General features: G+C 29.1%; 2 protein-coding genes across 3 annotated transcripts; both read left to right on the top strand.

The window, feature by feature from the left end:
- Positions 1-2,409: 2,409 nt before the first annotated feature.
- LOC129611524 (histone chaperone asf1) lies at positions 2,410-3,266 on the top strand. Of its 2 annotated transcripts, XM_055524714.1 has the most exons (2): positions 2,410-2,524; positions 2,577-3,266. In XM_055524714.1, exon 2 carries the CDS (start codon positions 2,663-2,665, stop codon positions 3,209-3,211), a length of 549 nt encoding a protein of 182 aa, XP_055380689.1. In that variant the 5' UTR covers positions 2,410-2,524; positions 2,577-2,662; the 3' UTR covers positions 3,212-3,266. The 2 variants fall into 2 exon arrangements, with proteins under 2 accessions (XP_055380689.1, XP_055380688.1); XM_055524713.1 differs by having other exon boundaries at positions 2,449-3,266.
- A 118-nt stretch (positions 3,267-3,384) lies between these two features.
- Positions 3,385-14,082, top strand: LOC129611525 (uncharacterized). The gene is made up of 3 exons (XM_055524716.1): positions 3,385-4,363; positions 13,639-13,816; positions 13,869-14,082. The coding sequence occupies exons 1-3, from the start codon at positions 4,192-4,194 to the stop codon at positions 14,014-14,016; spliced, it is 498 nt and encodes a 165-aa protein (XP_055380691.1). The 5' UTR covers positions 3,385-4,191; the 3' UTR covers positions 14,017-14,082.
- Positions 14,083-14,663: the final 581 nt, after the last annotated feature.

The following is a 14,663-nucleotide window of genomic DNA, read 5'->3' as shown; positions in this document are numbered from 1 at the left end:
TGCGAAAGAAGGAGCATCTTTGTTTCTATTTCGCTTACACTCAGCAAAAAATCGTATCTCGAAGAAAAACATAGTGAAACCAAAAGCTTCAGGTAAGTTCCTTTTTTGCACCCAGCACTGTCAAACTGGAATCAAAATTAAATGAAAAATGATGTGGTTTTTTTTGTTTTTTCTTAGAAAATTACGCGCCGCTATAATAAAAGTAACAAAGAAGATTTTCTTAATTTGTTTATAAAATTCTAGATTGTTATTCCCATTAGTAAAAACAAATAGTTTTAGTACAACATATATATGCGAATATTATTCATTTCAATAATTAAAATAAATATTTATTGAACAGTGCTTTGATTAATTCATAATTTGTAATTTTATTAAGTTTTTAATTTTGCAAAGAAAATATCTGTTTTTGTTTTGTTTTAAATTAATATTACTTCGAATGACATACTTTTACCAGAACCGACTTTTATTCTAAGCAAAACTAATTTGTGTTTTATTAAATATACATACAAAATTTTAATTTGGTCTTTTTTTCTAGAACTACAGTTTTTCTAGAAGTAATGAATTGACAAAAAGTGGTTTTTAATTATTAATAAAGAAGTTTGCATTTCAAATATTTTACCAAAATTTTATATTTCATAAAATAAATTTATTCTTTAGAGAAAAAAAAAAATAATGAGTTTTGTTTAAATTTGATTTTTTTTTTACAGATATTTAAAATTAAAAAATATTTTGAAATATTTTTAGTTTTTACTTTAAGAAAAAATTTTAAATTATGAATTTTACTAATACAACATCATAGTTGAGAAATTAATAAGAATGTGCTTATTACACTACTAATTTAACTTAATGGAAATTTCTTCATGCAACTGCAGAACAGATGGATGACGTAATCAAAGGAACGAGTTAAAGGCAGAAAAATTAATTAAAAAAATTTTTCTCCTCGAACTGGACTCGAACCAGTGAAATAAGCAATGTAGAGAACATTTCGTCGGCAATTTCTTCATGCCTCTGTAGCTCAGTTGGTAGAGCGTCCGTCTAGAAAGCGGTAGGTCACTGGAGAGCAACTTTGAAATTAAAAATGCCAAAAATAAAAAATTTTACAAAATGCAACCAGTTTATATTTTTTACGATGCGATTTTGTTACATAGTACCAAACCACTTGCGAATCGCGAATCAACTTACCCAAATTTGCGACTTTCATATTTTTACATAATAGGCCACTTAGCATTTAATGTTAATTTCAGCTTGAAAATACTCGGACAAAAAAAAACCTATCTGAAGTTTTGCCTTCACTATATTTTTTACAAGAGGTAGAAACAAAGATGCTCCTTCCTTCAGTATTTCTAATTCGATGCCAAACTCTTCTAGTTGTTATGGGTGCTACAATTGTATATGACTGTCATTTACTAAAGAAAATATTTGGACGTGGTCAGTGTTGTCAAAATTTTTTTTTTAATTGCTCTGCTACCAGAGGCAAATTACCCCATTTTCCTCTGTTAAAACTACGCTTGAAAATTATTATTAAATGTATCTATCATAAAAATGTATTTAATTTTGGTATTTCAAATCTATAATTTGAAAATCTATAAAAAACAAAATGTTTACTTACCCTAAAAACGAATTTTTGAAAATATAAAAAAGAAGTGGTTGACATTATGTTTATACATACCATTCCAAAGCAAAATATGTTTAAATATCATTAAACCAAATTTACACACATTCAATACGTCAAAGCCCTGTCAATCTTTTACTTTTTACTAACTTAGTGAAACGAGAGAGGAAAGTTCTGAATAATAATATTATTCAAATAAAATTTAAATATTTTTTTTGACTAAAATTATTTTAAAAATTTTCAATTTCAAAATAATTCCTTATAATTTAGATTCTTCAAGAAATATGAAATACCACTGATATTGCCGATTTGTTGAATGAAATCCGCTGCTAATATTTAGGCTTTAAAATCTGCTGCTTCAGTGGAATTCCGAAAATTTTTTTTAAATTAACTATTTTAAAGCTTTCATTTTCGAATTTTAAACAAAAAAGATTCCATCCGGCCGTAAACATTTTCTTTTAAGCTATCACATTTTTATTAGCGAAAAACTCAAAATTTGGAGTTCCGATAAAGATATGAGTTGAAAACTTGTTATAATAATAGTCCTTATTCCCTAACGAAATATTCTATCTACCCATTTTGACTGACTATCAGAAGCCTTAATAGAATATTATATAATATGAGCGAAATTTGAAACTATTTTGTTTTATGAAAATATAAAAAAAAGAAGCATATATGAAAAATCGCAGAATTTGCAGATACGTGGCCACCTAGCGAATATATATTATATATGTATGCATTGACTATAAAGTTGATTGAAAAAAACGTCAAAAAAATGTAGACATTATGTTACATATTTGCATTCTTAACAAAACGAAATCGGTAAACATTTACCATTCCTATTGGCAGTTATTGTATAGAAATTTGGAAGGAAACCGCGTAAATTCCAGAAAGAAAAATTTTTCGTTTTTTGTTAGATTTTGAATAATGGCTAAAGTTCATATAACAAATGTAGTTGTTTTAGATAATCCCAGCAGTTTTTTCAATCCGTTTCAATTTGAGTTGACATTTGAGTGTATAGAAGAATTACGTGAAGATTTAGAATGGAAAATGATTTATGTGGGTTCAGCGGAATCTGAGGAGTATGATCAAATACTAGATACAATATATGTTGGTCCAGTTCCGGAGGGAAGACATATATTCGTTTTTCAAGCTGAAGCCCCTGATGTTACAAAAATACCCGAGCAGGATGCAGTTGGAGTTACAATAATATTATTAACGTGTTCGTATAGAGGTCAAGAATTTGTTCGCGTAGGTTACTTTGTAAACAATGATTATGGGGAACAAGAATTACGGGAAAATCCCCCACAGAAGCCTCAATTTGAAAAATTAACTAGAAATATTTTAGCAACAAAACCACGTGTAACACGATTCAAAATTAATTGGGATGATATTCCAACAAGTATTCAAGGTTTTGGTGATGATATTAACTTGAAAGAACAAATTTCGACGAACAGTGAAACAAAATTAAATGATGGAACAAATTGCTACACTAATGAAAATATATCTGAACCATCGCATATTGTAGACGAAAATAGTTTAATATTTACCTTAGATCGTACAAATGATAATTCGAATTCTTTATTAATGGAATGTTAATTTATTCAGGTATTCTTTGCTAATAAAAACGAAACATAAAATTAAAGTAAACTTATTTTAAAACGTTTAATTTGTAAGCAGAAGTATTACCTAAGACAATTTTTATTTTAAGGTTTGTTTGCTGGGTGTAAAATTATGTGTATGAAATTTTATATGTGTATAATTAAAAACGAGTTTTTATTCACCGTTTGCTTTTTTTGCTTTTCATATGACTTATTTCAAGGTTGTAATATTTGTATATTTCTTGTGTCGCAGCTTTAGTATAAATTTTTCAAAATTTTATATATAGTTAAAAGAAATTTAATATGCACATATGTATGTATCCAAGCGTCTTGTCCAACTATGCAATTTATCTTGATTGCCTGCAGTGGAAGATAGTACGCATAAGGTAAAATCTAAAAACACTTAAACATACATATCAATTGCAGTGTAAGTGGTTACCAGGATAAGGTAAAATCTAAAATTACTTAAAGATATATACATATGTGCATCTTCATAAGTTACATATTGCATACTATAATACAGAAGCCAAAATATTAGATGTTCGATGAATGAATGAAGAATTAATGAAACATTATAGTATGTGAAAAGAAAAAATTTTTAAATCAAAATTTTTCACTAGCACTATGGAATTTTTTTTCCATAATTAACCACATGTGCTTGAACCACTCGGACAAATCGAGAACAGTTAGTACGTTTTTATACAATTGCCCAAAAAGCTTGTGCTTTGCTTGACATTGTATTACGTATGATATTACACAACTAAAATATTTTTGCCAAACTTTCACTTCTCTTTCAAAATGTTTTATTCCCACTTAACACGACAAAAATTGTAATCGGATGTAAGTAGTAGGTACCTACCTATTTACATACATTTAATCTTCAGTAACATTTTAACAACCGTGCTAAATACACCATAAAATTTTAACAATTTCCTTTTAAATAGTTTTTTTTTCGTTAAAAATATTTGAATCAATAAAATGTTATTTATTTTCGTTTTAAATTTTTTGATGCTCTCGGAACTATCGACGCTTGTTCTATGCCAGGAGCCAGTTTTTGATATCCCAGTTCAACTTGTAGGTTTTCCTGTAATAGCTTTGTCAGTTAGATTAGCAAATTTTGCAAAAAAATTAATGTACTCGCTTAATCCAGGTAATAAACATAATTGTTAAAATATTATATGAACATGTTTGCTCACATTTTGCATACACATACATACATATATGTCTGTCTGGTATAAAGTTTATAAAAAGTCTATAAATTTAGTACGCGTCTGGTATAATACTTTTTAAACAAAAATGAGAAAAAATGCTGACGTGTCATTTTCTTAATGTTTAATGTTTTTTCAAGTTTCGTAAAGGTTTATTTTTTGAAACGAGATTTTTCGTTCTTTGCGAGAAATTCGTCAGTTTTCCCTTTAAAGTTTTTTTTATACCAAACAGACTTAATATTGCGATTGGCGACTGAAATAAAGCCAAACCGTAAACAAAACAATTAAATAGGTTAAATAAATAATTGAGTAAATTTCATAGCACGAATAAAACCGAGCACAAAAAAAATTTTTTAAAGGTATAGGTAGGTATGTACATACCTAGATCTACCTAAATAAATAACTAAAATAGTTATGTATCAAAGAGAACACTCGTCTCATATTGTAAACCAAGCTTTTTGTAGCTTCAGGCATGTAAAATTTATGTCAAATTTAAAGTAAATATGTATGCAAGTATAATGATATGTGAACATATGAATTTATAAAGTGTGAATATGAAATTTTAGGCAAAGTATGTCTACCGAAGAAGTAGTTCTACCCTCGTTTACATTACAGTAATGCAATCACTCAGCAATATTTGCATAAAAAAATTTCCTTAGATAAAAGAGTTAAACATACTTTCTTTTTTCCATTTCTATACACGAATTTTGGAAGAGGAAAAGAGTACGCAATAAATGTCTACCTATTTTTTTGTAATTTATTTTTAGAGGCGTACAAAACCTTTTTTTTCGCATATAAAGTATAGGGGAATATATCAAGCATTTTAAAGATCCACAAAACCATTTCTGTAATTTATTTTAGCACAAGGTGGCAAAAATGGTGCAAACATATTATAAAAACGAAGCGATTTAAAAAAATTCAGTATTATAATAAAAAAAAAAATTTAATATAAAATATTTATATAATATTAAAAAATTAAAAAAAAAAATTAAGACAATATTAAAATATTTTAAAATTTGTAATTAGTAATTGTCATTGCCTTGAGTAAAACCGGCTTCAAGTCAAGTAACATTAATATAAACAAAAATAGGCTTGAAGCAGCCGTATAAACAGGGTACCTGACTTGCATACGTACAAATACATACATATGTAAAAATATGAAATTTTTAACTTCTATATATTGCTTTCATATATTCCAATGTTTTTATCTAACTTTAATGAAATGAAAAATAAAATGTTAGGAAAAACAAATTTTACTGTTATAAATTAAAATTTTTATCTAACTTAATTTAATTTTATTTCAGTTCGCTGCTTTTTAATACTGTTTACAATATTTTGTTATTGTAGATTGGAAAGAAGGGGTAACAGTGCACCGCGACCAGAAAATAGATCTATTGTGCCCACCGACCAGGTGCGGGATAAAGCCCTTCAACACCCCCTCGAGACCCAGCCTCCTGATGAATCCGAGCAACTTTGAAGCGCCGGCAGACCACAGCTCCGCCGGCTTGAGTACATAGTTCCCCAGTACCTCTGATAAAGCGCCCCTGGTCATAGTTTCCCAGAAGCTCATTAGCCTGTCGAAGTCCTGAAAGACACCTCCAGCACTCCGAACGCCGCCTCTCCATTTCCTTCTTTAATTCTCCTCGAATCGTATGTGAACCAATTCCGCAGAAAGGCTCTGGCCCAAGAAGAGGTGTGTTTGGCCCCCTTCTCGCCAACGCGTCCGCCACCTCGTTTCCTTCTACGCCCACATGTCCCGGCACCCAGCACAGTGTGACCCGGTTGCACCTGCCCAATTTGTTGAGCTTCTCAAAATAGCCCCATACTACCTCAGAGGATACTGACAAAGAACTCAGCGCTCTGATAGCAGCCTGACTATCCGACATGATTAATATTTCTTGTCCGCGGTATGGTCTCTCAAGGTTGAACTGCACACACGTGTCAATGGCATGTACCTCCGCCTTAAAGACGCTGGGATACGTCCCCATGGGTTCGGAGAATTTGGTTCTTGGCCCAAAAACACCCGCCTTCTATATTTTGTTATAGATATAGATGGTTTTTTCCACATAGAAAATATGGAAGATGCAAAAGAAAACTAATGGCTTGGAACGAGTCGAACTACTTCTCAAATAGATATACATATACTTTGATTATAAGTCAACGTTTAAATGTCAATCAAAGATTGAAGGTCATGATTGAAATTGATTAAGATTAACATGAAAACATCATCCTTCAATCATTTTCGATTTTGGTCAATTATTATTTGACAGCAATAAAAAAATATTTTGTAAACATGAGTAAAATGGGCTATAATCAGCTGTTTTGATGCTTTTTTGGCTTTCGATTTGATATTTGATACTGGAGTAGTAGTATTTTAAATTTTCAATGTTAAAGTGCATATAGAAAGATTGACGATGATTGATGCAAATGTAATTTTAAATTTACATCAATTCTCCTAAACCGCAATTATGATTGTTAAGCTTTGATTGGGATGTAAAACTGCCTTTCAGTATTCAATTATACATAACAAAAATATGCATATGTACATACTTATGTTTATATTTCTGTCAGCCGCAGTAATACCTACTTATATACCAATATTATTTTTATTTTCATACGTACTTAATATACATTCAAATTGATTCCTCAATATATGTGGTATTCTAATGCGACACAATATAATTTTATGGACTGTTTACATTACTGCGACATTGCGACAGTGACAGTCGCTAAAGTTCGAAAAATTGAATAATTGCCACTGTCGAATAAAATTTTGATTTAATTTTTTTAAAACTAGCAATATTTGGTGAGAAAACTTATAAATTTTATGATATAAATGTACCTAGTATGTATTCACACAATTTTTTAATTTTCTTTTAATAGAGATTAATTTTCTTTTAATGGATACTTATTTAAATTGTTAAAACCTTAACACTAGTAGGTAATTGATTAAATTTTATTTTCTATTTATAAAAAACGCAATCAAATATATTATTTTATTTTATTTAAATATACATAAGTATGTATGCCCAAACAATAAAAACTGTCAAAATACACCAGTTTATTAAGTCAATTATTCTTTTTAAATAAACTTAAAATTAATTAAATTTTAAAAAACACATAAAGAAATTCAATAGTCTTTTTTATTTATAAAAATTTTGGAAGGAAAATGCAAAAATATTAAGATGATTTCGTATATTATAGGAAATTATTGTACAGGCCTTTACATTTTTGTTATGTTTCATATACATACATACATATGTACATATTTTGTCATGCTCGATATGTAATTTTGTGTTTAAATTAATGTATGTAAACATTGTGTATGTTATAACATGATAATATTATGTTACTACTTTCGATATCAAAAAACTAATATTGTATAACAAAAAAATCTGAAGTGATCAGCACATAACCGACTGCAATGTGTTTTGTCTACTTAAGTGAAAGTATTACAGAATATTATAAAAATGCCTGTTAAATACTTCTTTCCAATTTTTAGGGTATTAGTAAGCTTATAGTTAACGCACCTAAAAAAATTTAAATTTGGCTCCTAGTAGAGTTTCGCTTTGTGCTACTCGAATTCCCTAAAATGCCCACCAGTTAGTTTCGGTAACAAGCAGAATTCAAATATCAAATTTCAAGAAATTCTATCAAATCGTTCCGTAGATATGGCGAAAAACGTAAATCTTTCCAAAAAATTTATATGTTTATTGTTTTAATACGAAGAATTGAAATATTAAATTAGATGAAATCAATTGATTATTTCTCTTTATAAACGCAAAAATGTATATTCGGTCCGTAGTAAACGTCGAGTTACTGATGCCTGATTTCTTCCAAAAGTTAAGAGATTTCGCGGACGGTCGAGCGAAGCTTATATATGGAATTTCAAGTAAATCGGTTGAATACTCGTATTTTTTATGAAATGGTCAAAAATGTAAAATAGACCCGCTTAAAAGTGCAGTTCCCGAGGCATGATATATCCCAAAAATTGATCAATCCGTACCATGGCCGAAATAAACTCAAATAAAATTTATATAAACTTACATAAAATTTCATCAAAATCAGTTATACGCCGTTAACGTGACAGACGGACAGGTTGCTAAAAATAGTTTAATTAATAAAAGTGGTTTATTGGATAAAAATACCCATTTTATAAATTATTAAAAACATCTTTTTTTAAAATTACGTTTACCTTATTATAGGTATATTTTAAATTAAAATTTAGTTTACTAATAATGTTTTAACTTTTTTCACAATAACCTCCATTGTCTTAAATTAATAAAAAACCATCAACTGAAAATTACAGTAAAGTTGTGAAAATTACTTCTGCCAAAGACGCCTTGTTATGACATTTTGAGATAATTTTACTAGCTTCGCGAACAATGACATTCGCTTCGCGGGCCACAATATTCCTATAAAGTGAGCCTTTGTTTATTTTTTTTTTCTGACCTTGGGGAAGAATAGAAAAAAGTGTAAAAAATTTTAATTTTAAAAAATTTCAGTATTATTAAAAAACCTTCATTTTACAGATATTGTTGTATGTAAGATTTTGAATTTTTAAAAATCTTATTTTAAAGGTTGCTAAAAAAATATAACCCAAAAACCTTCATTACATTTATTTCGGTTAAATCTTTTTCTTTGTGTTAAATTTTCTGCTTTAAATCTTAATTTTGGTAGCTTTATGTAAACTAAATTTGAGAAAAACAACTTCCCTCATGTGTTTTTTGTCGTTAAAATTCTTAAAAAAAAAAATTAGAATATGTTAATTTTATAATGGTTGTCTTTTTCTTTAAAATTGGAAAATTATAAAATTAGATAAGTATTACAAATAAATACATGGTTGTCCTCTTTTCCGTCCTACCCTTTAGGGGTAGAGGATATCTTGAAATAATTGTAATGTAGAAAAGTAAATATAATCAAGTTAGTACTGCTTACCAGGCAAATTGATTAGTACCTATAAATATTTAGTGAACTCGGTGTTATCAAGTTAGAAGAAGTAATCGCTAATATACGTATGTATGTACATACAATATAAAAACCAAAATGAAGCAACAGTTTTAAAAAAATTGAAAGAAGTGTATATTCACTATTTGAAATTAACCGAATGAAGGAAAATGGATACACTACTCCAAGATAGATTGAAAAAAGTTGGGGGTTTGCGGACAGCATTGGAAAAGAGTAATGTTGATATATCAATTAAGTAACCACAAGAAAGATGTCATATATATTTCACAGAAGAGTGTTATAACAATATACATAAGTATGTATGTACAAAAATTTTACGAAACAATAAAAGATAATTTGAACAGCAATGACAAGAATTAGAAGAATTTTAATTTTTATTATAAACGAAAATTAAATTAATTGGAAAATTTGTATCAAGAAATAAAAGGCGAAAATATAAAGATATAAAGTAAAGGTAAAATTTAAAGATATACATATTTGTCAGAGAATTTACAATTGGAATTTAAAATAGTTGGAATCCCATTCTGTTATACATTTGGAAAGAACTTGGACAAAAATTCACTAATATAATATAAACAATCTTTACAATCACCTAATTAATCACATACTGTTCAAGAATTTATCATCTCTGTTCAAGCAAGATTTAAAGCATTGGAAGCTATAGATGAAAACAAATACAAGTCATAAAAATTCAAGTAAACGGTATACGTAACAAAAAGTCATTTTAAATAGCAATTTTGTATTTTTATTATGTAAGGAAACTGTTCCAAGTTTCAAATGACACATAAAGAAAAGGGCTTGTATGCGAGGAAGCACAATTGATGTACAAAAGTGTTAAGAAAGCACAATTTTGGAAGCAGTGCGTTATGTGTAACTGTAGAAAATGTCACCAGAAACACTACACATTTTTGAAGGTTCCAATAAAAGGCAACAAGCGGCAGTAAATGTATCAATGTTATAGGCTTGTTATATCTATTATTAGACTCCGGTTTTCAGACGAATATAATTATCGAATGTTTTCAGAAAAAGTCTGCATAAAATGAATGAACGTTTAAACATAGAAGATAATTTCCCAAATTCAGTATAAAATCGAGTGAATATCATAATAATTTTATGTATTTCAAAAACAAGCTTTGAAGCCCATGTGATAAAATCAATAAACATACATACATTATTGCCAATCACAAAAAAATATTGTCATTGCGCTTTGAACAATCGTAGCGTCAGTAAACTTAGCTGATTAACATTTCAATCCTCCACGGAAAGTGAATTCAGCACCTAATAGTATATTCACAAAAACCAGAAAATCTGAAACAACTTTTTAAAAGCAATAAAATTCTATTCGTTTCCCGCTAGTCTTATTCGTAAATGAGTCTTCTTGCAACTAATATTAATTTTGATTTAAGGTTCCACTTTTCCCCATTTTTTTCCTACTTTAAAATTTCACAATTAGTTTTTATGAAAACATACTTATGTATAACGTATTACAAAAATTTTCACATACATACATAGTTCTATTTTAATTTTTAAAATTTTCGAATTCAAACAAATTTTATTTTCTAAAAAAATCACATTTAAATTTGATCTTTTAGTTAGCAATTTAAATATAAGGGCAGAATGTAATAAGAAGAATAATTGAAGACCAACTCAATATTTCAAATTATAAAAAACAAAATTGGATAGGGTAAATTTTTTAGAGATTTGTAAAATTTGGCTTTTTTGTTTTTTGCCTCATTTTCCTAAGTATTTTTGACTTATTTTCCTATTTTTTTTACTTTTTAAGTAATACCTCAAAAGACATTGTTTTTTTTTATAATCCATTGCGTATGAATTTTTTAAAATCGGGTAATATTTATATAAGTTAAAGCCATTTAAGTTGATACAATTTTTTGTGGAAACCAAAAATCTTCAACTGAGACTTTTGTGGTTAAATATTCATTGGTGTACCCCCCCTCCCCCTCCACTTCCAGGAACGAGTTTTGTCATAAAATTGCCACACCTTTCTATCCCCGAGAAATTACTGCGTTGTAGGCTTCTCCTGTCAACTGAGTATTGTGACGACAGGTAATATAATCATACGTTGCGGATACCAGACGAATTGATTAGAAACATCTTGCAATGACGTTTACTTATTAATTTATATAGAGTTTTATTACAGCATTATTATATTAGTTAATCTCAACTTGTCAGTCCAAGACAACATAGAACTTTACTAGAAACTTTTTTCTGGAGAATTAAAGTTTTACTTATCTCCACACCTGTTATAGTTCCTGAAAGTCCTATAAAAGTTACAGCCTCTCAAAGTCCTAAAATTGTAAATTTTTTAGTAATTATTGCAGCAAAAACAGAAACATTTTGGTGGCTGGATTCTTTTACCACGGTATACTACATTTGAGCTTTAAAAAAACAAAACGGCCGTTAAAATTGACCGTTATTTAAAATTAGTTTTTTCTAAATTTTTGATATCTCTTTTATTTTAGACTATTTGTAGTAGTCTAAAACTTTAGCTTTTAGATTTAGATATCTAAATCTCCTCTCTTCCACCTCTTCTCAAGCTTTCGTCTCTCAAAATTTGTGAAATATGAATTTTCGGCGTTTTATATTTCCGAAACTCAAGGCTTTTCCAAATTTTAAAAAAACGCAACAAGCTAACGGTAAATACAATGCTATCAAAAAATATTTGTATTTTTCTTAATTCACGAATTAACGCAAATTCGAGCATTATTAAGATTGCATACATTGCTTATCCTAAATGTACACAAATTTCAAAAATTTTTTGGTATATGAATGAAAGTATGTAATTTCATTAATGATAAGTGCCACTTCACAAGCCATTGCTTTACCCCAACTTTATTTTTAATTTTTCAAGTAAAATAATAATGGAGCATAACTTTGGTGGAACATTACAATTAGACAAAGCATTTATTTATATTTGCAACGCAATTTATTCTTTTTAGTATTCTTTCACTTGGAAAGTTTCTGGTGAAAATATGAAAAAAACTGAAGGTTTTCTTAAGTTAAAAAAGAGTTATAAGTTATCAAAAAATCATAAGTTAAAATTTTTATATCTGAACATTTTTTTTTGTTCTGATATCCACAAAAAAAAACCTTTAAAATTATTCCAAAATTCATTTTACTCGCATTAATCGTTGGCTTTTTCGAAGCCAAACAAAGTAGTTTCAGTTGCCTATAAGTGTGCCTTTCAAGTCCAATAGAAAGCTGATAAAAAAAAGCAAAAGCTGGTCGCACGGCGTGTCGTTGAACAGCTATAGATAAGCTCTACCAGACCTAAAAGCCCCCATTTACATGCTTGCAATGTAATCAAACGTGAGTTCTTACTTAAGTAAACGGGGTGGTTTTCCTAAGGCGGCAAATAATTTCATGGATGATTCTTTGATCAATTTCCAGCAAAAAATTGCATAGGTCTCAAAAAATTCTGGTTATCCTCTTCTTCAACTGGCGCGAGAAGGTTCCGCAGACCTCTGAGCTTTTTGCAATCTACTGTTAATTTCTTCCTTGGTATTCTCCTTGTTGTTTTTGTTGTTATTGTTTTTGATGTAGGTTTTTAGTTCTATCTCCTTCCTATTCCCACGAGTAGCGCGGGAAAGTATGGCAAATCCCGGCATCTGTTATCCAGAGTTTAAATATTAACAACAAGGTTCAGACAATATTAACGATATATAGATATAAAGCTGAAATTTGCAAACCAAGGGATTCGTCGAGAGACATGGCCACGACACGAATATAATTTTGGTCGTTTCCATCACTCCTCCGCTATTACCAGAGCCCACCACTAGGAGGTGACCACGGTTTTAAGCCCCACGACTTAAAGAAACCATCGGCGCTTGTTTTGTAGGCGATTCACTCTTCTTTATTTTCGGTCTTGTAATCAATTTAATCCCAGCATGAACTTTGAATTTTTCGCATGTTTTTAGAATACATTTAACACGTTTTACTAGTAAAGCTATGAGGGGTAGAGGAAAATTTTATATGTTTTAACTTTCAGCTCTCTTAAATTATGATTTTGACAAGCTCTATCATGTAAACTATTATTCAAATCAAAATCATTGTAAGATTCAAAATAAAGAGTATTGTAATCATTGTAAGATTCAAAAAATATGGTACTCTTTTTTTTTACAGGCTGTAGCTCGAAAAAGAGTATTTTTGCCTTGTTATGATATTCCGTTCGATAGATGTTTCACTGAAAAATTTCACAATAAAAATATTTAATTGTAAATATATTTCATAGGTACATACAAAACAATATCAAAGCGAAGTTATGAAAAACATGCGCCCTTTATATTTCAAATAAAAACAAATATAATTGAAGAATTTGGAGAAGATTCATGCGTAGAAAATGCAACTTGTGAAAGCTATGCGATGCAAGAAGAGCCATCTTTAGAGTCTCTTTTTTCAGTGGTGTTAAGGTAATTCCTTTTAAATTTATAAATAACATTATTTGCCATATTTTTCCTTCAGAATGCATCAAGAAAATATGAGTAATCAAAATAGATCGCGTTTACTGTCCAGTATTATAGGAAGTTTAACAAAAGATTCACATTTGTGTTCTGCTCTTGGGGAAGTGCTGCCATGTAAAAGTAAATATCCGAAAACCATAAAATATTAAGTAAACCATAAAATTAAGTATTTTGTAGTTAATTCTAATAATATGTAAATAAAGAAATTTTGTGGTATAAATTTGTATTATACGTTTTTATTTTTTTCTTGTCAAAATTTCTTGTCATGTCGCACGTCCCTGAGTCTCTGAACCCGATGCTTGATCCCGATAAAACAATGAATGTCTCAAGTCAAGGATAAAAAGAATACGCCGAAGACTGCCTGGTGAAGGTGCTGTTTGGCAGCATGCGCACTCTACATACCAGACGACCGTCGGTATAATTTTACTTTAAGTTCTCGTGACTTTCAAAACTCAGTGAAAACGTAAAATTTGCAATATATCACATTCCAAAATGTAAAGTGCTACAAAAGCTCTTGACATGGCATACTATGCTAAAATGTATAGAATACGCAGTCGAAACGTAAGACAAAAGCAGATTGTGTAGCGAAAAAATTGAGACTGCTTTTTGCACACATGTCAAAAAAAATTTTGTTAATTACACGGTTTTAATTTACATGTTGGAAGTTAAGAGGTTTTGGAATACGGATTAATCTTTTGTCGATTTTCATTATAATAGTTATTTTAAAATTGAAATCGATTCTAGTATTAATAATCATATTCTTTAAAATATTCATATAGATAATATGAATAAAGGA

This window comes from Condylostylus longicornis, unplaced genomic scaffold (genome assembly GCF_029603195.1).
Source record: "Condylostylus longicornis isolate FDR11 unplaced genomic scaffold, ASM2960319v2 ptg000051l, whole genome shotgun sequence".
NCBI lineage: Eukaryota > Metazoa > Arthropoda > Insecta > Diptera > Dolichopodidae > Condylostylus > Condylostylus longicornis.
This window is presented reverse-complemented; position numbering and strand designations above follow the sequence as displayed.